This window comes from Festucalex cinctus, chromosome 13, assembly GCF_051991245.1.
Source record: "Festucalex cinctus isolate MCC-2025b chromosome 13, RoL_Fcin_1.0, whole genome shotgun sequence".
NCBI lineage: Eukaryota > Metazoa > Chordata > Actinopteri > Syngnathiformes > Syngnathidae > Festucalex > Festucalex cinctus.
Window position 1 is genome coordinate 10,857,194 of NC_135423.1, and position 23,088 is coordinate 10,880,281.

The following is a 23,088-nucleotide window of genomic DNA, read 5'->3' on the forward strand; positions in this document are numbered from 1 at the left end:
AAAGCCTTATGTATGCTCTAACATAAAAATAAATAAATAAAATAAAATAAAATAATAATAAATAATATAATTTTTTTTTAAAAAAGGGTCTTTGAGACCCTTAAAACATTTAAAAAACGTATTTATACGTTTTTTTGGAGCAAATTAGTTAATAACCCACTATTTAACTATACAAAATCTGCAACATAGCTGGATGGTCAACACTTACTGTACAATGAAAAATGATCAAATGTTCCATTACACCTTGTCCTCCTCAGGCTCCCAGCCAGCAAAGACCTCAGCGGGGAAGAGCGAACCCGACACGAAAACCCGGGAAAAGTTCACCGCCGTCGCGGCCCAACCCGAGAACAGGAGGAAGCGCCCGCTGCGGCCCGAGCCCGAGGGCGCCCCCACTGAAAGCCGCCGCCGTCTGGACGAGCTGCGGCACGCCGAGGAGAGCGTGTCGGCCTCCTCGGATCTGGCGAGCGAGAGCGAGGGCGAGGAGGACGACGAGGAGGAGGACGAGGAGCCCGAGTGGGAGCAGGGGGGAGACGGCGACAAACTGAAACGGGAAGACGGCGGGGGGAAGCCGGGCCGGGGGGCGGACGCCCCGACGAGAGGGCGGGCGCATAACGGGCGCGCCGTGATCCAGCAGCTGAAGAGCGCCGTGACCCCGTCGGCCAGCATCAAGACCGAACGCGAGGCGCTGGCCACCGGGGGGCGCTGGGGCTCGCACAGCAGTCAGCCGCAGCCCTCCCACGCGCACACTCCCTCCAGCAGCCTCAACGGCGACAGCCCCAACACCCCCATACCCGACTCCTCCTCCAGCAGCGAAGCCCCCCCGAAGGGCCTCTTCACCCCTCCCTCCCCGGCGTTGTCCCCCGTCATGCCCGTTTCGTCCCCGCTGCCCCGCGAGGAGCGGACCGCGCCGGGGGCGGGCGGTCGGGGCGGCGGCCCCGACTTGGAGCTCCTCCAGAGACTGGCGGCGGGGGGCGCGGCGGGCCGGGTACTCTTCCACCCCCTCGCCCTGGGCCCCCAGGGCCCCCAGAGTCTGTACGCCCCCAGCACCATCCGCTACGCTCCCCCCGAGCTGCCCCCCTCCCACCACCACGGCGTGGGGCACGGGGACGGCCTGCAGCTGCGCTCGGACCACCACAAGGGGCCCCCGCCGGCCTTCTTCCCCCACCTGCAGCGACTGGCCGGCCTGCCGCCCTTCAGCGGCTTCTCCCCTTCGGACAGCCCCTTCCCCTCCGGCCTGCCCTTCTGTATGAACGGACTGCGGGGGGCCGCCGGCTCCGAGGAGGACTGAGATGATGGAAAAAGACGTCAAAGTGCGCGAGTGTCAGGACATTACGCCTCGGAGGACGTCGCTAATTGGACTTGAACGACTGTGATGTTAAAAGTGTGACAAGTCGCCGCTGGGGGAACGTTTATTTCACCGCCGGACAAGTGACAGCGACTCTTGGAAAATTTAAAAAAAAAAAAAAGAAAAAAGAAAAAATGGGGATGACTTCTGATTGGAGCTCCCTGAAGACTTTTACGACTAAGTAATGAACTGTCTTTCGCCGGACCACTTCTGTGTTTCTTCCACTCAGAGAAGCCATATTGTATATAGAGACAACAACCATGATGACCCTCAGCTCACATTGCAAGCCCCCTCACCCTCAACCGTCACCCCAATTAACCCAATTAACCTTCTCACCAGTAGAAAAAAAGAAAAAAAAAAAGAAGATGGGACACTTGTATGAGTGGATTTTTATTATCCCAGTATTATATAAATAATCCTTTTTTGGGGGGGTAACATTTTGACTCTAGAGGTTCCTTCAAAATAAAAGGAGGTGATTTTTGTATTGAAATTCAAAATCATGACAAAAAAAGTGTCCTATTAATTAAAAGCACATTGTTGAGGAGAAAAAAAATATAATTAATAATAATAACACGCCCAGACATTCCATTAGGTATAAGGGACGAAATGCAGTTGAAATAAAATGCTTTTTCTTGAGGATTAATAATAGTATATTCTGGGTCATGCTGTTTGTGTATGAAAGCCATATTTTTGTTTATTTGTGTTGTTTCCACATAAAGCACTCAAAAATACTCAAATTGGGTCAAAAATTGATTATTAATTTTCTGCAAAACAACTTCCAATCACTACCTGGGTCAATTTGACTCAACTTTTTGAGTTAGTTGTTTTGTATTTAAAAAAAAAAAAAAAAAAAAAAAAAAAGTTTGGTAATTGTAAAAAAATAATTAGAATAATACCCCCCAGAATGGGTCAAAGGCCTGTTTGAGGAGGGAAATATCAAAAACATGCAGGACTCCGGGCCTCGAGGACCAGGATTTCCCACCCCTGAATCAGAGGGAAATACTCTAAAACAAAGTTGGGTCAAAAAAATAACCCAGTTATGGGAGAATGAGGGAATTATGGCCCAACTTTTGGATTGTGTTATTTTATACAAAACAACTAAAAAATATTGGTTTGTTTCATACAAAAAAAAATAACCCCAAATGGTCAATCAGTCCCTTTTTGGCCCACATTTGTGTATATTTTTTATCCAACTGTTTATTAACAGTTCAGCTAAAAACAACAAATAAAAAATCTTAAAAATAATAAAAATACAAATTTTTAAAAAATAACCCAATTCTCGGTTCAAGATGGGACTTGGACCAACTTTTTGGGTTTGTTGTTTTTGTATGAAACATCTACGAATTTGGATTGTTTTGTACAATAATACCCTAAATTGGATTAGATTGACCCAAGCGGCGGTTGATCCATTTTTGACCCATAATTGGGTTATTTTTGACCCAACTTCTTATAAAGTGAGGCTATCAAAGGATAATTTCGAGGGAAATCCTCTAAAAACAGTTGGGTCAAAAGCAGCCCAATTGTGGGTCAAAAAGAGACTTTGACCCAAATTTTTGCATTTGTTGCTTTGTGCAAAACAACCGGAAAAAAATGTGATTGTTTTATATAAAAAATACCCCCCAAAATGGGTCAAATTGCCCCAAATTGAGTTTGGTCACTTTTTAACCCATATGATTATTTTTGACTGCTTTTAGAGTGAAGATTTGACAGGTTGCACAATATCATCAGAATTCCTTTTATTATTATCATTTTAAAAAGCAGGAAAATTTGTATTAAATTGTTTTTGTTTATTAGCACTTAACTGAAAATCCTAACTGAAAGCACTTGACGCAGCTTAACGTGGTCCTGTTAAAACAGAAAAACAACGCAAGAGCGCTCGCAATATCGTAGCCGCCTCGCCACGCAGCCGAGGGAATAAATAGTCATTGATGAAGTAACGGAGCATAAAAACGGGTCATAAAATGACAGCCATTAAAGTCCCAGTCGGGTCAGGAGACACTTTCAGTGTCAGTCGACTGGGGAATAAAGCCCCATCCGTCATTTTTACATGTGCTGGGGTTTCACTCCAGTAGGAAGAGAAAAAAAAAGGAAATTTCAAGTCATTTTCACTGGTAGTTTTTACACACACAAAAAAAGGTACACAGAACAGCTATAAAACTGTGAAAATGTGATGAGATTTAAATTATTGTTTAAATCTTCACCTAGTTTGAATACTAGTATAAAAATGAATCCTATTTGAGTTCTTTAGCACTTTGAAAGCCTGCAAATAAATATGTGAAGTTTCAGCGACGTTCATTTGATCTGCTGTGTCAGAAAAAAAAAAAGAAGTCATACCTGGACGTCTTTTGGTTTGTTTTTCTTCCCCAAATCTCAATTGTGCTGTCTGTGAAATATACAAATTCAGACGGCGTGAACAATGTCTGACATTCTGCACTTGTCACATGAGCAAGCACACATATTCTGGGAGCGCGTATGTGTGGGTGTGTCATTTTGAATTGAATTAAATCGCTAACCCTTTTTGCCTATCACTGTGAATCTAACATGATCCTCGCATCCTTGTGAATACTCAAGCCGCTTATTCAACAAAATGAACAATGTAAAGAAAAAGAAAAGAGATACAGATGACAACGACAATAAAATATTCCAGTCAGTAGAGGACCTCATAGTCTCTTTTCTGGTGTGATTTTTTTTTTTTCTTCTGATTGGTACGTTTGGTTTGTCAGTTCTCACATCTGAGAACTCCATTATAGGTATTTAGGGTGCTTCAAAAACAACCACATCTGCAACAAAGTGTTGTACATTACATCCAACATAAAACACAATTAATTAAATAATAATTTAAAGTGGAAAAAAAATCTGATATTGATAAATCAACCTTGTTGCAACACATCACAATTTTCCTCCATGTATAGCCTATAATATTTTAAATTAGAAAATATTTTTGTCAATCATAAAATCTAATAAAACACATTATGGTGTCACAATTCAGCTGCAATTAAAATATTGTTCTTTTTTTAACAAAATAGTATTTTAAATGTTAAAATTTAAGACATTTTTGGCTTTAATTTCTAACTTTTCTCAAATCTAAACATAGTTACAGAAGATCATTAACAAATATAACGAGACTAAGTGAAATTGCGTGGGAATGCTGAAAGCTGAATGCTAAGGTTTGAATGCATGTGGAATGCTTATGAAGTAAATTGAGAGATTAATTATGAAATTATGACCTGGTTACTGGACAATGCACTTTACCAACTGTACCATCGAGCAGTGTAAGACACCTGGTAATGATGATTAGTTATATGTGTGGAAAGTGATACTTAGAAAAAGTTTCATGCCTGTCCCATTGAAAATGAATGGAGAAAAGTTGAAATTAAACGTTAAATTGTGCAAATATTGTAAGTAATGTGGAATCAGACGATATATACCCCAGGTAAGACTTTTTGAAGCAAGTTGAATTTTGAACAGTGTAAATTGTAAATATTATGTGGGTTTTGTAATACAGCAAAACATGTAGAGAATAAAAATCACAATAACGTGGGAATGCTTCAGCGTTCCCACAATTAAATTTAAAAAAATAATAAGAAGAAAACTTAGGTAGATGCTTTTTTTTTTTAGAGATATAAATATGGTGTCACACAAGATTTTTTTTTTTCCTAAAAAATTTGTTTTACATGATAATTGCAAAATAAATTTTACATAATATATAATAATATTCTAATGTCACAACACTTTTTTACACTTAACTGTCAAATGAAAAATGTAATTTGTCTTTTGTCTGGATATTACCATAAATACTGCTAAACAGACATTTTGAGGGCATTACTTTTTCTTTTTTTAATAAATGTGTTATGTGGAATTTACACGCACACACGCACATATTTATTTACATATTTATTTATTTATTGACCTGAACCACTTCTGAGATTTCTCTTGGCGCTGTAGTGGCGCTCACGTACAGTGAGGAATAAAAGTTTAACCATCCAAAATTCTTGTTATGCCCATCAACAGTATTACTTTTTATCACATTCACACAAATTCAAATAAAGAATGCAACGAATAAAAATATCACCTGGGACAAAATATGAAAGGCGGAAATATTAGATAGGACTTCCAGCCTCCCAGCTGTTCCCTAGAGGAGACACGAGCCAGAACAAGCCATCAAGTATCATCATGAGCTACTGTATATTTCTTTAAGGTGGGGAAAAAAAAAAAAGTATTCAACCTTGACACAAAGCCACGCAGAGGGACTTGATGGATTCAACAAAGACTAAATGGGGTTGAAAATGAAGACAAAAACACAATGCGTGTGTGCGTGCGCCTTACGAGAGATCATATGCAGGCGAGCGCCGCCGTCGCTTGCCGGCGTGTGTGTGTGTCCAAGTGCGCGTCTATGAGTGTGTGAGATGTCTGAAGCAGCCCCAGGGAGGGGCTCTGACATTGAAGACGGGTTAAATCCTGTTTTACATTCAAGTGGCAGGCCCAAGTTCATTAGAGTGAGGATCATTCCTCCTCAAGACCAAAGGAAGCGCATACTAAACAAGAGCAGTTGTTGGGGAGAAAATGCCATTGTACGTGCTAAAGCGGATGTATGGAGTGCACGCCAGTCAGGTTTGCCTTTATCTTCTCTTTTCGCCGTTTGGTATGAGTATAAGACGACGTTTGCGCTGCTGAAATGTACACAGACAGCATTATGGCGAGACGATCCAAGAACATCTGACTTCAGAAAGGTAACACACATTCGGCTGCAGACCACCAAGGCCAAACAATCTCAAGCGTGTCTGTTGCGTGTTTATAAAATCATGCAGTATTGGCGTCATTCAATAGAATGCACAGAATTAAACAGTTTAAAACATATTTTTTTGCTTCAATTTAATTGATATGTGCTACTCCTGCTGGTATGTATGTCTTTGCCACCAGGGGGCAGTATAACACAGATATATATACGTTAAAAGAAGAAGATGGCCTCAAGTGGCCAAGTAAATTGTGTTTCGTATTATAAGCAGTTCATAGTAAATTATTGAAATATTGTAATAAGAACACTCGTTCCTAAGTATTACAAATACTTGGACTTACTAATGCTGAATACATCAATTTGTCATTGTTAATTCAAAACACATCTTAAATTCTTTAAATTACATTTGACTGACAATTATACAACACATAGTTGATTGGCCAGTTTGTGTTACTTTTTAAGTTAAATGAATGGAAATGTATAACAAACATAAATCTTGTGGATTAGCCCTAAATATTTCTGAGTGTAACTTAAAGTGTTATAACATTGCAACTTTGATGCTATTTGTTAGCTTGCCTACAGCATTTCCCGTCATGTGTTAGGATTATCAATCTGGCAATTTTGCCAAAAACGGCGAAAAAAAAAAGTGCACCCAAAGTAAGTTTCAAGCTGTTCCTGTACCATTTGGAGTATCAGCATCGTGTTGTGTTTTGTTTTGCTTTGTTTTGTTTTGTTTTCAGAATGTTTGCAGAATGTTTGCCCACCGGAAGGACGTCAGCATGATTTAAATTAAAAAATAAAAGACGCCTTACTACACACATTTTAAATAAAAAAAAAAAATTAAAAAAAATAAACTTACTATACATGGTCTTTTTTTTTATGCCTTACTATAAATGGTCATTTAAAAAAAAAAAAAAAAAAAAAAACGCCTTACTATACATGGTAATTTTGATTTTTTTTTTTTTAAATGCCTTACTATACATGGTCATTAAAAAAACAAAAAAAAAAAAAAAAAAAAACACGCCTTACTATACAAGGTCATTTTTGTTTTGTTTTAAAAAAAAAAATGCCTTACTATACATGGTAATTTTGATTTTTTTTTTAAAATGCCTTACTATACATGGTCATTAAAAAAAAAAAAAAAAAAAAAAAAAAAAAAAAAAAAAAAAAAAAAACACGCCTTACTATGCATGGTCATTTTTGTTTTTGTTTTTTTTAAAATGCCTTACTATACATGGCCATTTAAAAAAAAAAAAACATTATTATACATGGTCATTTTTATTTTTTTTTAAAATGCCTTACTATACATGCTCATTAAAAAAAATAAAATAAAATAAAAAAATAATAATAAAAAAAAACACCCTAGTATACATGGTCTTTATTTATTTATTTTTTTAAATGCCTTACTATACATGGTCATTAAAAAAAAAAAAAAAACGCCTTACTATACGTGGTCATTTTTTTTTTTTTTTAAATGCCTTACTGTACATGGTCGTTAAAAAAAGAAGAAAAAAAACACGCCTTACTATACATGGTCATTTTTGTTTTTTAAAAAAATGCCTTACTATACATGGCCATTCAAAAAAAAAAACAAAAAAAAAAAACCTAACTATACATGGCCGTTTTTTTTATACCTTACTATATACATGGTCATTAAAAAAAAAGCCTTATTATACATGGTCATTTTTATATTTTTTTTAAAATGCCTTACTATACATGCCCATTAAAAAAATAAAAAAATAAATAAAATAAAAAAAACCTTACTAATAAATAATAATAATAAAGAAAAATAATAATAATAATAAAACACCCTAGTATACATGGTCTTTATTTTTATTTTTTTTAAATGCCTTACTATACATGGTCATTAAAAACAAACAAACAAACAAACAAAAAACGCCTTACTATACATGGTCATTTTTGATTTTTTTTAAAATGCATTACTATACATGCCCATTAAAAAAAAAAATAATAATAAATAAATTAAAAAAAAACACCTTACTATACATGGTCGGTTTTTTTTATACCTTACTATACATGGTCATTAAAAAAAAGGCTTATTATACATGGTCATTTTTATTTTTTTTAAATATGCCTTACTATACATGCTCATTAAAAAAAATAAAAAATAAAGAAAAATAATAATAATAAAAAAACACCCTAGTATACATGGTCTGTATTTGTATTTTTTTTAAATGCCTTACTATACATGGTCATTTTTGATTTTTTTAAAAATGCCTTACTATACATGGGCATTTAAAAAAAAACAAAAAACAAAAAACAAAAAAACGCCTTACTATACATGGCCATTTAAAAAAAAAAAAAAAAAAAACCTTACTATACATGGTCGTTTTTTTTATGCCTTACTATACATGGTCATTAAAAAAAAAAAGCCTTATTATACATGGTCATTTTTATTTTTTTTAAAAATGCCTTACTATACATGCTCATTAAAAAATATAAAATTAAATAAAAATAATAATAATAAAAAAAACACCCTAGTATACATGGTCTTTATTTTTATTTTATTTTTTAAATGCCTTACTATACATGGTCATTAAAAAAAAAAAAAAAAAAAAAAAACGCCTTACTATACATGGTCATTTTTTTTTTTTTTTTAAATGCCTTACTGTACATGGTCATTAAAAAAAAAAAAAAAAAAACACGCCTTACTATACATGGTCATTTTCGTTTTTAAAAAAAATGCCTTACTATACATGGCCATTAAAAAAAAAAAAAAAAAAAAACCTTACTATACATGGTCGTTTTTTTTATACCTTACTATATACATGGTCATTAAAAAAAAGCCTTATTATACATGGTCATTTATTTTTTTTTTTAAATGCCTTACTCATTAAAAAAATAATAATAATAAAGAAAAATAATAATAATAATAAAACACCCTAGTATACATGGTCTTTATTTTTATTTTTTTTAAATGCCTTACTATACATGGTCATTAAAAACAAACAAACAAACAAACAAAAAACGCCTTACTATACATGGTCATTTTTGATTTTTTTTTAAATGCCTTACTATACATGCCCATTAAAAAAAATAATAATAATAAATAAATTTAAAAAAAACACCTTACTATACATGGTCGGTTTTTTTATACCTTACTATACATGGTCATTGTTATTATATACACTTTTGGTGCAGCTTAAGACACATCATCAGTGTTGGCACCTGGGTTCATTGGGTGTTTCGGGTCTCACAACAGACACCCTCGCCCAGGGGACCCAGCCGGGGTTGATCAAGTCCCGGCTTGTGTCTTAAGAGCATGTGACCACGTGTCACCCCGCTTGATCCACAGCCATCTTGACGCCTTCTCTGCTGCGTCACTGATGTTCTTGATGGCTCGCCTGTTGTGCAGACCCTTCACCCCCAACATCTTGAGTGCCCAGACGAGTGACTGACCAGCGAATCCTCTGCATCCGACCTCTATGGGAGTGCACCGGGTCTTCCATCCCCTACTTCGGCATTCACCTGCCAGCTCCTCATACTTGGCTCTCTTCCTCTCAAAAGCCTCCTCCATCCTGTCTTCCCAGGGAACAGTCAATTCCAGCAGGACCACTTGCCTTGTTGTTTCTGACACAAGGACGATGTCAGGCCTGAGTGTGGTCACCGCGATGTTCTCTGGGAACTTGAGCTGTTTCCCTAGGTCGACTTTCAACTGCCAGTCCTGGGCTGTTGCCAGGAGACCAACTGCTTCACCCCGATGCTGCTGTGGTTTCTCCCCAGCTTTAACGAAGGCGATGGATTGCCTTGCTGGCTGTTGGTGTTTGCTGGTGGAGATCCCTGAGCTGATGGTCTCCGCAATGACTCGCAGCACTTGGTCGTGACGCCAGCGGTAACGTCCCTCTCCCAGTGCTCGTGGGCAGCAACTCAGGATGTGCTCCAGCGATCCGACCCTTTGGCAAAGCGGGCACAGTGGGTTCTCAGCCAGGCCCCAGTGGTGGAGATTGGATGGGCTTGGTAGGACGTCGTAGACCGACTGGATGAGGAACTTGATCCGGTGTGGCTCAGATCGCCAAAGCTCTGTCCACGAGATCTTCCGGCGAGCTGCCTCTTCCCACCGGGTCCACGCCCCCTGCTGCCGCATTCCTACTGTCCTACTGCAGCGCTCTTCTTCCACCCCTGCCCGAACCTCTTCCTGGATAAGCAGGCGCTTCTCCTTCCCCTGTGCCTTGTTGTAGGAAGGTCTTGGGTTGCTCCCAAGTCCTGCTCGTCCGCATGCCACTGGTCCCACCAGCTCGCTGAGCCGCAGGCGGGACTCAGCCTGGTCGACTGCCTCTTGAGCGCACCACTTCCTGCCGGTCTTCACCTGTATGCCAGCCGAGGAGACTCTGTTGTCGCTTGAGTCCCTATACAGCAGCACCTCTCTCGCTCGGGTCACCATAAACTCCTCCTTCAGACTGCTGAAGGGCAGAGTCAACTTGTTGTTCCTCCCGTACAGTGCGATGCTGCTGAGGCTTCGTGGAAGGCCCAGCCACTTCCTCAAGAAAGAGCTAACCTTCCTCTCGAGGCACTCGACGGTGGTCATTGGCACGTCGTAGACCAGCATTGGCCAGAGGAGTCGAGGCAAGATGCCATGTTGGTATACCCAAGCTTTAAACTTGCCTGGTAGCCCTGACTTATCCACCGCTGTCAGCCAGGCCCCCAACTCCTCTGAAGTTGCACGGAGTGCTGCGGTGTCCTTTAAGGTGCTATCGTAGATCTTCCCCAGGCTCTTAACTGGCTTCTCTCCCACTGATGGAATCTGGGTGTCTCCTATAAAGAAGTGGAACTTGTCTGAGACTTTCCCCTTCCTCACCACCAGAGACCTGGACTTGGCTGGCTTGAAGTTCATCCTGGCCCAGCTGATGAGATGCACGAGGCCTTGGAGGATCCATCTACAACCCGGGACTGATGTTGTCGTTACCGTCAGATCATCCATGAACGCTCTGATGGGGGGCTGTCGCACACCTGAGTTGCTTAGTGGTCCTCTGCATTCCACTTCTGCTGACTTCACCAGCATATTCATAGCCAAGGAAAACAACACCACAGAAATGGTACACCCCGTGATGATGCCCTTCTCAAGGCGATGAAACGCAGATGTCACAGCTCCAGAAGTGACTCTCAAACTGAAACAGCTGTAATAGTCCAGTATGAGGTCCTTGATCTTGTCTGGGACATGGTGTCGATCAAGCGAGGCTTCCACCAGCTTGTGTGGGATAGACCCGTAGGCATTGGCGAGGTCAAGCCAAAGGACTGCCAGGTCTCCTTTGCCCTCTCGTGCCTCCCGGATCAGCTGGGTGACAACTCCCGTGTGCTCAATGCATCCTGGGACCTTTGGAACTCCTCCCTTCTGCACCGAGGTGTCAATGTATGTATTCCTCAGGAGGAACTCCGTCATGCGCCGGGCAACAATACTGAAGAATATCTTGCTTTCTACGCTGAGGAGTGAGATGATTCTGAATTGCTCGATAGTTATTGAGCTCTCCTCCTTTGGAATCCATACACCCTCTGCATGTCTCCACTGCTGGGCAACCTTCCCCCTTCTCCAGATGACCCTGAGGATCCTCCATAGCCTCTTCAAGAGTCTGGGGCACCTCTTGAAGACTACATATGGCACTCCACTAGGGCCTGGTGCTGAATTTGATCTAGCTGCCCTGACAACCTCCTCAACTTCTTTCAAAGTTGGCTCTTTGGTGTTAAATGCCACGATGGGTTCTGGCGGGGTTATCAAGGTTCTGCATGGCCCAAGTTCTTCCTCTCTTGCACTGTCACTATAGGAGACATTGAGGTAGTTGTTGACTTCCTCTTCGGTGCAGGAGAGATGGCCGCTTCTTTTCTGCCCGAGGATCTTCTTGGTGAAGCCGAAGGGGTTTGAGATGAAGGCTGCCCGTCTCCTGGCTCTCTCCCTGCCTCTCCTCCTATGCCACTCTGCTCGGCGGAGGGTGGTTAGTCTTTTCCTCACCATGCTACGGAGCTCTGCTAGCCCAGCCTTATCCTCCTCCCTTGCCACCTTAAACTGCCGTCCAAGCAGTCTAAGCTCCTGCCGCAGCTGGCTGATTTTCACCTCCCGTCGATTTGGCTCCCCTTGGAGTCTGGTTGCCCGTTGTTCTTTGACGCCAAATCTTTCGGCACCTATGCTGATGATCATAGCGGACATCGACAGCAATTTCTGGTCTGCTCCTCCTCTTGCAGTAGCGTCCAGAATTTGGTCAAGATCCTCATCAAACTGGTGCCACTCTCTTCCTTTATTGGCAGCAGGCCACAAGACCCGGCGGTGTTCAGAATGCCTGAAGCGAGGTAGGGCTTGTGGGGCGTAGAGGGTCTGGGCACTGTGGGTTGACTCCCGGCCGGGCTCCTCTTGCGTCTCACCAGGTACTAGACCTGTGCGTTGCACCACCTGCGTCCTCGTCAGACATCCCATTTTGGTCTGGTGGATCTTCAGACCACGCGGGTTCTTGCAGACTTTGCCACATGGACAGACTGCACTCATTGTCGTTGTTCCGTTCCGTTTCATCACCTGGTTATCAGTCCTATTGGAGTGCTCATCCTCCCCCCCTCTCGGGCACTCCTGGGGGTATGATTCTTTATGGCTTTCCGTAGCTTGTTTGTGGGTGCACCCTCACGGATGCTGCAGTTTGGGTTGCTGGCCCTCTCTGCCCCGGTTACTGTCTTTCCAGTTGTCAGCTGTCTCTCCAGCAGTCGCCATACTATTCATGGTGTCATCCGGCCTTTCCCGGAGGTCGCTGGCTTAGCCAGATTAAATAGTTATTATATACACTTTTGGTGCAGCTTAAGACACATCATCAGTGTTGGCACCTGGGTTCATTGGGTGTTTCGGGTCTCACAACAGACACCCTCGCCCAGGGGACCCAGCCGGGGTTGATCAAGTCCCGGCTTGTGTCTTAAGAGCATGTGACCACGTGTCACCCCGCTTGATCCACAGCCATCTTGACGCCTTCTCTGCTGCGTCACTGATGTTCTTGATGGCTCGCCTGTTGTGCAGACCCTTCACCCCCAACATCTTGAGTGCCCAGACGAGTGACTGACCAGCGAATCCTCTGCATCCGACCTCTATGGGAGTGCACCGGGTCTTCCATCCCCTACTTCGGCATTCACCTGCCAGCTCCTCATACTTGGCTCTCTTCCTCTCAAAAGCCTCCTCCATCCTGTCTTCCCAGGGAACAGTCAATTCCAGCAGGACCACTTGCCTTGTTGTTTCTGACACAAGGACGATGTCAGGCCTGAGTGTGGTCACCGCGATGTTCTCTGGGAACTTGAGCTGTTTCCCTAGGTCGACTTTCAACTGCCAGTCCTGGGCTGTTGCCAGGAGACCAACTGCTTCACCCCGATGCTGCTGTGGTTTCTCCCCAGCTTTAACGAAGGCGATGGATTGCCTTGCTGGCTGTTGGTGTTTGCTGGTGGAGATCCCTGAGCTGATGGTCTCCGCAATGACTCGCAGCACTTGGTCGTGACGCCAGCGGTAACGTCCCTCTCCCAGTGCTCGTGGGCAGCAACTCAGGATGTGCTCCAGCGATCCGACCCTTTGGCAAAGCGGGCACAGTGGGTTCTCAGCCAGGCCCCAGTGGTGGAGATTGGATGGGCTTGGTAGGACGTCGTAGACCGACTGGATGAGGAACTTGATCCGGTGTGGCTCAGATCGCCAAAGCTCTGTCCACGAGATCTTCCGGCGAGCTGCCTCTTCCCACCGGGTCCACGCCCCCTGCTGCCGCATTCCTACTGTCCTACTGCAGCGCTCTTCTTCCACCCCTGCCCGAACCTCTTCCTGGATAAGCAGGCGCTTCTCCTTCCCCTGTGCCTTGTTGTAGGAAGGTCTTGGGTTGCTCCCAAGTCCTGCTCGTCCGCATGCCACTGGTCCCACCAGCTCGCTGTGCCGCAGGCGGGACTCAGCCTGGTCGACTGCCTCTTGAGCGCACCACTTCCTGCCGGTCTTCACCTGTATGCCAGCCGAGGAGACTCTGTTGTCGCTTGAGTCCCTATACAGCAGCACCTCTCTCGCTCGGGTCACCATAAACTCCTCCTTCAGACTGCTGAAGGGCAGAGTCAACTTGTTGTTCCTCCCGTACAGTGCGATGCTGCTGAGGCTTCGTGGAAGGCCCAGCCACTTCCTCAAGAAAGAGCTAACCTTCCTCTCGAGGCACTCGACGGTGGTCATTGGCACGTCGTAGACCAGCATTGGCCAGAGGAGTCGAGGCAAGATGCCATGTTGGTATACCCAAGCTTTAAACTTGCCTGGTAGCCCTGACTTATCCACCGCTGTCAGCCAGGCCCCCAACTCCTCTGAAGTTGCACGGAGTGCTGCGGTGTCCTTTAAGGTGCTATCGTAGATCTTCCCCAGGCTCTTAACTGGCTTCTCTCCCACTGATGGAATCTGGGTGTCTCCTATAAAGAAGTGGAACTTGTCTGAGACTTTCCCCTTCCTCACCACCAGAGACCTGGACTTGGCTGGCTTGAAGTTCATCCTGGCCCAGCTGATGAGATGCACGAGGCCTTGGAGGATCCATCTACAACCCGGGACTGATGTTGTCGTTACCGTCAGATCATCCATGAACGCTCTGATGGGGGGCTGTCGCACACCTGAGTTGCTTAGTGGTCCTCTGCATTCCACTTCTGCTGACTTCACCAGCATATTCATAGCCAAGGAAAACAACACCACAGAAATGGTACACCCCGTGATGATGCCCTTCTCAAGGCGATGAAACGCAGATGTCACAGCTCCAGAAGTGACTCTCAAACTGAAACAGCTGTAATAGTCCAGTATGAGGTCCTTGATCTTGTCTGGGACATGGTGTCGATCAAGCGAGGCTTCCACCAGCTTGTGTGGGATAGACCCGTAGGCATTGGCGAGGTCAAGCCAAAGGACTGCCAGGTCTCCTTTGCCCTCTCGTGCCTCCCGGATCAGCTGGGTGACAACTCCCGTGTGCTCAATGCATCCTGGGACCTTTGGAACTCCTCCCTTCTGCACCGAGGTGTCAATGTATGTATTCCTCAGGAGGAACTCCGTCATGCGCCGGGCAACAATACTGAAGAATATCTTGCTTTCTACGCTGAGGAGTGAGATGATTCTGAATTGCTCGATAGTTATTGAGCTCTCCTCCTTTGGAATCCATACACCCTCTGCATGTCTCCACTGCTGGGCAACCTTCCCCCTTCTCCAGATGACCCTGAGGATCCTCCATAGCCTCTTCAAGAGTCTGGGGCACCTCTTGAAGACTACATATGGCACTCCACTAGGGCCTGGTGCTGAATTTGATCTAGCTGCCCTGACAACCTCCTCAACTTCTTTCAAAGTTGGCTCTTTGGTGTTAAATGCCACGATGGGTTCTGGCGGGGTTATCAAGGTTCTGCATGGCCCAAGTTCTTCCTCTCTTGCACTGTCACTATAGGAGACATTGAGGTAGTTGTTGACTTCCTCTTCGGTGCAGGAGAGATGGCCGCTTCTTTTCTGCCCGAGGATCTTCTTGGTGAAGCCGAAGGGGTTTGAGATGAAGGCTGCCCGTCTCCTGGCTCTCTCCCTGCCTCTCCTCCTATGCCACTCTGCTCGGCGGAGGGTGGTTAGTCTTTTCCTCACCATGCTACGGAGCTCTGCTAGCCCAGCCTTATCCTCCTCCCTTGCCACCTTAAACTGCCGTCCAAGCAGTCTAAGCTCCTGCCGCAGCTGGCTGATTTTCACCTCCCGTCGATTTGGCTCCCCTTGGAGTCTGGTTGCCCGTTGTTCTTTGACGCCAAATCTTTCGGCACCTATGCTGATGATCATAGCGGACATCGACAGCAATTTCTGGTCTGCTCCTCCTCTTGCAGTAGCGTCCAGAATTTGGTCAAGATCCTCATCAAACTGGTGCCACTCTCTTCCTTTATTGGCAGCAGGCCACAAGACCCGGCGGTGTTCAGAATGCCTGAAGCGAGGTAGGGCTTGTGGGGCGTAGAGGGTCTGGGCACTGTGGGTTGACTCCCGGCCGGGCTCCTCTTGCGTCTCACCAGGTACTAGACCTGTGCGTTGCACCACCTGCGTCCTCGTCAGACATCCCATTTTGGTCTGGTGGATCTTCAGACCACGCGGGTTCTTGCAGACTTTGCCACATGGACAGACTGCACTCATTGTCGTTGTTCCGTTCCGTTTCATCACCTGGTTATCAGTCCTATTGGAGTGCTCATCCTCCCCCCCTCTCGGGCACTCCTGGGGGTATGATTCTTTATGGCTTTCCGTAGCTTGTTTGTGGGTGCACCCTCACGGATGCTGCAGTTTGGGTTGCTGGCCCTCTCTGCCCCGGTTACTGTCTTTCCAGTTGTCAGCTGTCTCTCCAGCAGTCGCCATACTATTCATGGTGTCATCCGGCCTTTCCCGGAGGTCGCTGGCTTAGCCAGATTAAATAGTTATTATATACACTTTTGGTGCAGCTTAAGACACATCATCAGTGTTGGCACCTGGGTTCATTGGGTGTTTCGGGTCTCACAACAGACACCCTCGCCCAGGGGACCCAGCCGGGGTTAAAAAAAAGGCTTATTATACATGGTCATTTTTATTTTTTTTAAATATGCCATACTATACATGCTCATTAAAAAAAAACAAAAAAAAAACACACAAAAAAACGCCTTACTATACATGGCCATTTAAAAAAAAAAAAAAAAACAACCTTACTATACATGGTCGTTTTTTTTATGCCTTACTATACATGGTCATTAAAAAAAAAAAGCCTTATTATACATGGTCATTTTTATTTTTTTTTAAAAATGCCTTACTATACATGCTCATTAAAAAATATAAAATAAAATAAAAATAATAATAATAAAAAAAACACCCTAGTATACATGGTCTTTATTTTTATTTTATTTTTTAAATGCCTTACTATACATGGTCATTAAAAAAAAATTAAAAAAAAAAAAACGCCTTACTATACATGGTCATTTTCGTTTTTAAAAAAAATGCCTTACTATACATGGCCATTAAAAAAAAAAAAAAAAAAAAAACCTTACTATACATGGTCGTTTTTTTTATATCTTACTATATACATGGTCATTAAAAAAAAGCCTTATTATACATGGTCATTTTTTTTTTTTTTTTTAATGCCTTACTATATATGCTCATTAAAAAAAATGAAAAAAAATAAAAAATAATAATAATAAAAAAACACCCTAGTATACATGGTCTTTATTTATTTATTTATTTATTTTTAAATGCCTGACTATACATGGTCATTTAAAAAAAAACAAAAAAAAACGCCTTACTATACATGGTCATTTTTGTTTTTGTTTTTGTTAAAAAAATGCCTTACTATACATGGCCATTAAAAAAAAAAAAACTTACTATACATGGTCATTAAAAAAAAAAAGCCTTATTATACATGGTCATTTTTTTTATTTCTTTTAAAATACCTTACTATACATGTTCATTAAAAAAAAAAAAGAAAAAGAAAAACGCCTTACTATAAATGGTCATTTTTGGGGGGGTTTTGTTAAAAAAATGCCTTACTATACATGGCCATTAAAAAAAAAAAAAAGAAAAAAAAGAAAAAAAAAAACCTTACTATACATGGTCGTTTAAAAAAAAACAAAAAAAAAACGCCTTACTATACATGGTCATTAAAAAAAAAAGCCTTATTATACATGGTCATTTTTTTTTTTTTTTTAAATGCCTTACTATACATGCTCATTAAAAAAATAAAATAAAATAAAAATAATAATAATAATAAAAAAACACCCTAGTATACATGGTCTTTATTATTATTATTTTTAAATGCCTTACTATACATGGCCATTTAAAAAAAAACAAAAAAAAACCTTACTATACATGGTCGTTTTTTTTTTTATACCTTACTATATTCATGGTCATTAAAAAAAAAGCCTTATTATACATGGTCATTTTTATTTTTTTTTTAAATGCCTTACTATACATGCTCATTAAAAAAAAAAAATAATAATAATAATAATAATAATAATAAACACCCTAGTATACATGGTCTTTATTTTTATTTTTTTTAAATGCCTTACTATACATGGTCATTAAAATAATAATAATAAACAAAAAAAAAAAAAACAAAAAAGCCTTACTATACATGGTCATTTTTTATTTTTTTTAAAATACCTTACTATACATGGTCATTAAAAAAGAAAAAAAAAAGAAAAACGCCTTACCATACATGGTCATTTTTGGGGGTTTTTTGTTAAAAAAAAATGCCTTACTATACATGGCAATTAAAAAAAAAAAAAAACGAAAAAAAAAACAAAACAAAAAAAACAAAAACAAAACCTTACTATACATGGTCGTTTTTTTTTTATGCCTTACTTTACATGGTCATTAAAAAAAAAAGCCTTATTATACATGGTCATTTTTATTTTTTTTTAAAATGCCTTACTATACATGCTCATTAAAAAATATAAAATAAAATAAAAATAATAATAATAAAAAAACTAGTATACATGGTCTTTTTTTTTTTTTAATGCCTTACTATACATGGTCATTAAAAAAATAAAAAAATAAAAAAACCTTACTATACATGGTCGTTTTTTTTTATGCCTTACTATACATGGTCATTAAAAAAAAAAGCCTTATTATACATGGTCATTTTTATTTATTTTTTAAAATGCCTTACTATACATACTCATTTAAAAAAAAAAAATAATAAAATAAAATAATAATTAAAAAAACACCCTAGTATAAATGGTCTTTATTTTTATTTTTTTTAAATGCCTTACTATACATGGTCATTAAAAACAAACAAACAAACAAACAAAAAACGCCTGACTATACATGGTCATTTTTGATTTTTTTAAAAATGCCTTACTATACATGGCCATTTAAAAAAACACACACAAAAAAAAAAAACGCCTTACTATACATGGCCATTTAAAAACAAAAAAACAAAAAAAACACCTTACTATACATGGTCGTTTTTTTATGCCTTACTATACATGGTCATTAAAAACAAAAAGCCTTATTATACATGGTCTTTATTTTTATTTTTTTTAAATGCCTTACTATACATGGTCATTAAAAACAAACAAACAAACAAACAAAAACAAAAAACGCCTTATTATACATGGTCATTTTTTATTTTTTTTTAAATACCTTACTATACATGGTCATTAAAAAAGAAAAAAAAAAGAAAAACGCCTTACCATACATGGTCATTTTTGGGGGGTTTTTGTTAAAAAAATGCCTTACTATACATGGCCATTAAAAAAAAAAAAAAAAAACAGTATACATGGTCTTTTTTTTTTTTTTTTAATGCCTTACTATACATGGTCATTAAAAAAATAAAAAAATAAAAAAATAAAAAAACCTTACTATACATGGTCGTTTTTTTTATGCCTTACTTTACATGGTCATTAAAAAAAAAAGCCTTATTATACATGGTCATTTTTATTTTTTTTTTTAAATGCCTTACTATACATGCTCATTAAAAAAATAAAATAAAATAAAAATAATAATAATAATAAAAAACACCCTAGTATACATGGCCTTTATTTTTTTCTTTTTAAATGCCTCACTATACATGGCCATTTAAAAAAACAAAAACAAAAAAAAAAAACCTTACTATACATGGTCGTTTTTTTTTTATACCTTACTATACATGGTCATTAAAAAAAAGCCTTATTATACATGGTCATTTTTATTTTTTTTTTAAAATGCCTTACTATACATGCTCATTAAAAAAATAAAATAAAATAAAAATAATAATAAAAAAAAAACTAGTATACATGGTCTTTATTTTTTTTAAATGCCTTACTATACATGGTCATTAAAAAAAAAGCCTTATCATACATGGTCATTTTTATTTTATTTTTTAAATGCCTTACTATACATACTCATTAAAAAAAAATAATAAAATAAAATAAAATAATAATTAAAAAAAACACCCTAGTATACATGGTCTTTATTTTTATTTTTTTTAAATGCCTTACTATACATGGTCATTAAAAACAAACAAACAAAAAACGCCTTACTATACATGGTCATTTTTGATTTTTTTTAAAATGCCTTACTATACATGGCCATTTAAAAAAAACAAAAAAAAACAAAAAAACACCTTACTATACATGGTCGTTTTTTTATGCCTTACTTTACATGGTCATTAAAAAAAAAAAGCCTTATTATACATGGTCATTTTTATTTATTTTTTAAATGCCTTACTATACTCATTAAAAAAATAAAATAAAATAAAATAAAATAATAATTAAAAAAAACACCCTAGTATACATGGTCTTTATTTTTATTTTTTTTAAATGCCTTACTATACATGGTCATTAAAAACAAACAAACAAACAAACAAAAACCGCCTTACTATACATGGTCATTTTTGATTTTTTTAAAAATGCCTTACTATACATGGCCATTTAAAAAAAAAAAAAAAAAAAAAAAAAAAAAAACGCCTTACTATACATGGCCATTTAAAAAAAAACAAAAAAAAAACACCTTACTATACATGGCCGTTTTTTTATGCCTTACTATACATGGTCATTAAAAAAAAAAAAGCCTTATTATACATGGTCTTTATTTTTATTTTTTTTAAATGCCTTACTATACATGGTCATTAAAAACAAACAAACAAACAAACAAAAAAAAAACGCCTTACTATACATGGTCATTTTTGATTTTTTTTTAAAATGCCTTACTGTACATGGTCATTAAAAAAAAAAAAAAAAAACACGCCTTACTATACGTGGTCATTTTTGTTTTTTAAAAAAATGCCTTACTATACATGGCCATTTAAAAAAACAAAAAAAACAAAAAACAAAAACAAAAAAAAAACTTACTATTCATGGTTGTTTTTTTTATGCCTTACTATACATGGTCATTAAAAAAAAAGCCTTATTATACATGGTCATTTTTATTTTTTTTTAAAAATGCCTTACTATATATGGCCATTAAAAAAAAAAAAAAAAAAAAAAAACCTAACTATACATGGTCGTTTTTTTTATACCTTACTATATACATGGTCATTAAAAAAAAGCCTTATTATACATGGTCATTTTTATTTTTTTTAAAAATGCCTTACTATACATGCCCATTAAAAAAATAAAAAAATAAATAAAATAAAAAAAAGCCTTATTATACATGGTTATTTATTTTTTTTTTTTAAATGCCTTACTATACATGCTCATTAAAAAAATAAAATAAAATAAAAATAATAATAATTAAAAAAAACTAGTATACATGGTCTTTATTTTTTTTTAAATGCCTTACTATACATGGTCATTAAAAAAAAATAAAAAAATAAAAAAATAAAAAAATAAAAAAACCTTACTATACATGGTCGTTTTTTAAATGCCTTACTATACATGGTCATTAAAAACAAACAAACAAACAAACAAACAAAAACCGCCTTACTATACATGGTCATTTTTTATTTTTTTAAAAATGCCTTACTATACATGGCCATTTAAAAAAAAAAAAAAATAAAAAAAAAAAATAAATAAAAAACGCCTTACTATACATGGCCATTTAAAAAACAAAAACAAAAAAACACCTTACTATACATGGCCGTTTTTTTATGCCTTACTATACATGGTCATTAAAAAAAAAAAAGCCTTATTATACATGGTCTTTATTTTTATTTTTTTTAAATGCCTTACTATACATGGTCATTAAAAACAAACAAACAAACAAACAAAAAAAAAACGCCTTACTATACATGGTCATTTTTGATTTTTTTTTAAAATGCCTTACTGTACATGGTCATAAAAAAAAAAAAAAAAAAAAAACACGCCTTACTATACGTGGTCATTTTTGTTTTTTAAAAAAATGCCTTACTATACATGGCCATTTAAAAAAACAAAACAAAAAAAACAAAAAAACAAAAAAAACCTTACTATTCATGGTTGTTTTTTTTATGCCTTACTATACATGGTCATTAAAAAAAAAAGCCTTATTATACATGGTCATTTTTATTTTTTTTTAAAAATGCCTTACTATACATGCTCATTTAAAAAAAAAATGAAATAAAAAAAAATAATAATAATAAAAAACACCCTAGTATACATGGTCTTTATTTTTATTTTTTTTTAAATGCCTTACTATACTGGTCATTAAAAAAAAAAAAAAAAAAAAAAAACGCCTTACTATACATGGTCATTTTTGTTTTTTTGTTTTTTTAAAAAAATGCCTTACTATACATGGCCATTAAAAAAAAAAAAAAAAAAAAAAAAAAACGCCTTCCTATACATGGTCATTTTTCGTTTTGTTTTGTAACGCCTTACTATATATACATGGCCATTTAATTAAAAAAAAACAACAACAAAAAACAAAACAAAACAAAAAAACGCCTTACTATACATGGTCAATTTTTTTTTTTTTTTTAAATGCCTTACTATACATGGTCATTAAAAAAAAACAAAAAAATAAAATGCCTTACTATACATGGTCATTTTCTGTTTTGTTTTTTAAATGCCTTACTATACATGGTCATTAAAAAAAATGCCTTACTATACATGGTCATTTTTGTTTTGTTTTGTTTATTTATTTATTTATTTTTACTTTACATAGTCATTAAAAAAAAAAAGAAAGAAAGAAACGTCATTTTTGTTTTTTTAAAAATGCCTGACTATACATGGTCATTAAAAATAAAATAAAACGCCTTACTATACATGGTCATTTTTTGTTTTGTATTTTTAATGCCTTACTATATATACACATGGTCATTTAATTTTTAAAAATGCCTTACTATATATGGTCATTTTTCTTTTTTTTTAAATGCCTTACATTTCATGGTCATTTAAAAAAAAAACAAAAAAAAAAACGCCTTACTATACATTCCCGTAGCCTGTCACTCAGAAGGGGAGTCAGAAATGACAATACCATCTTTGTCGTCGGGGGAGAGAAAATCCCCCTATTGTCTGAGCAACCCATCAAAAGCCTGGGGAGGCAGTACACTGCAGAGCTGTCTGATAAACAGATGGGGAGGACCATCATGAAACAGCTCACGGACGGCCTGTCAAGAATCGACCAGAGCCAACTCCCTGGGAAGTACAAAGTCTGGTGCTACCAGTTCGT

General features: G+C 38.1%; 3 protein-coding genes across 8 annotated transcripts in view; 1 reads left to right on the top strand and 2 right to left on the bottom strand.

Annotated features, from left to right (window-relative positions):
- The window catches only part of npas1 (neuronal PAS domain protein 1), a 98,782-nt gene extending 94,779 nt beyond the window's left edge, over nt 1-4,003 (top strand). For all 6 annotated transcript variants that reach the window (XM_077540240.1, XM_077540241.1, XM_077540242.1 and 3 more), the window contains one exon: nt 258-4,003. In XM_077540240.1, the coding sequence (XP_077396366.1) occupies nt 258-1,288 (1,031 nt within the window). In that variant the 3' untranslated portion in view covers nt 1,289-4,003. The remainder of the gene's footprint in view (nt 1-257) is intronic.
- Nucleotides 4,004-9,231: 5,228 nt separating this feature from the next.
- Nucleotides 9,232-12,594, bottom strand: LOC144033647 (uncharacterized). Its single transcript, XM_077541866.1, has one exon. The coding sequence runs from the start codon at nt 12,592-12,594 to the stop codon at nt 9,337-9,339; it is 3,258 nt and encodes a 1,085-aa protein (XP_077397992.1). The 3' UTR covers nt 9,232-9,336.
- A 369-nt stretch (nt 12,595-12,963) lies between these two features.
- LOC144033646 (uncharacterized) lies at nt 12,964-16,565 on the bottom strand. Its single transcript, XM_077541865.1, has one exon. The coding sequence runs from the start codon at nt 16,219-16,221 to the stop codon at nt 12,964-12,966; it is 3,258 nt and encodes a 1,085-aa protein (XP_077397991.1). The 5' UTR covers nt 16,222-16,565.
- Nucleotides 16,566-23,088: the final 6,523 nt, after the last annotated feature.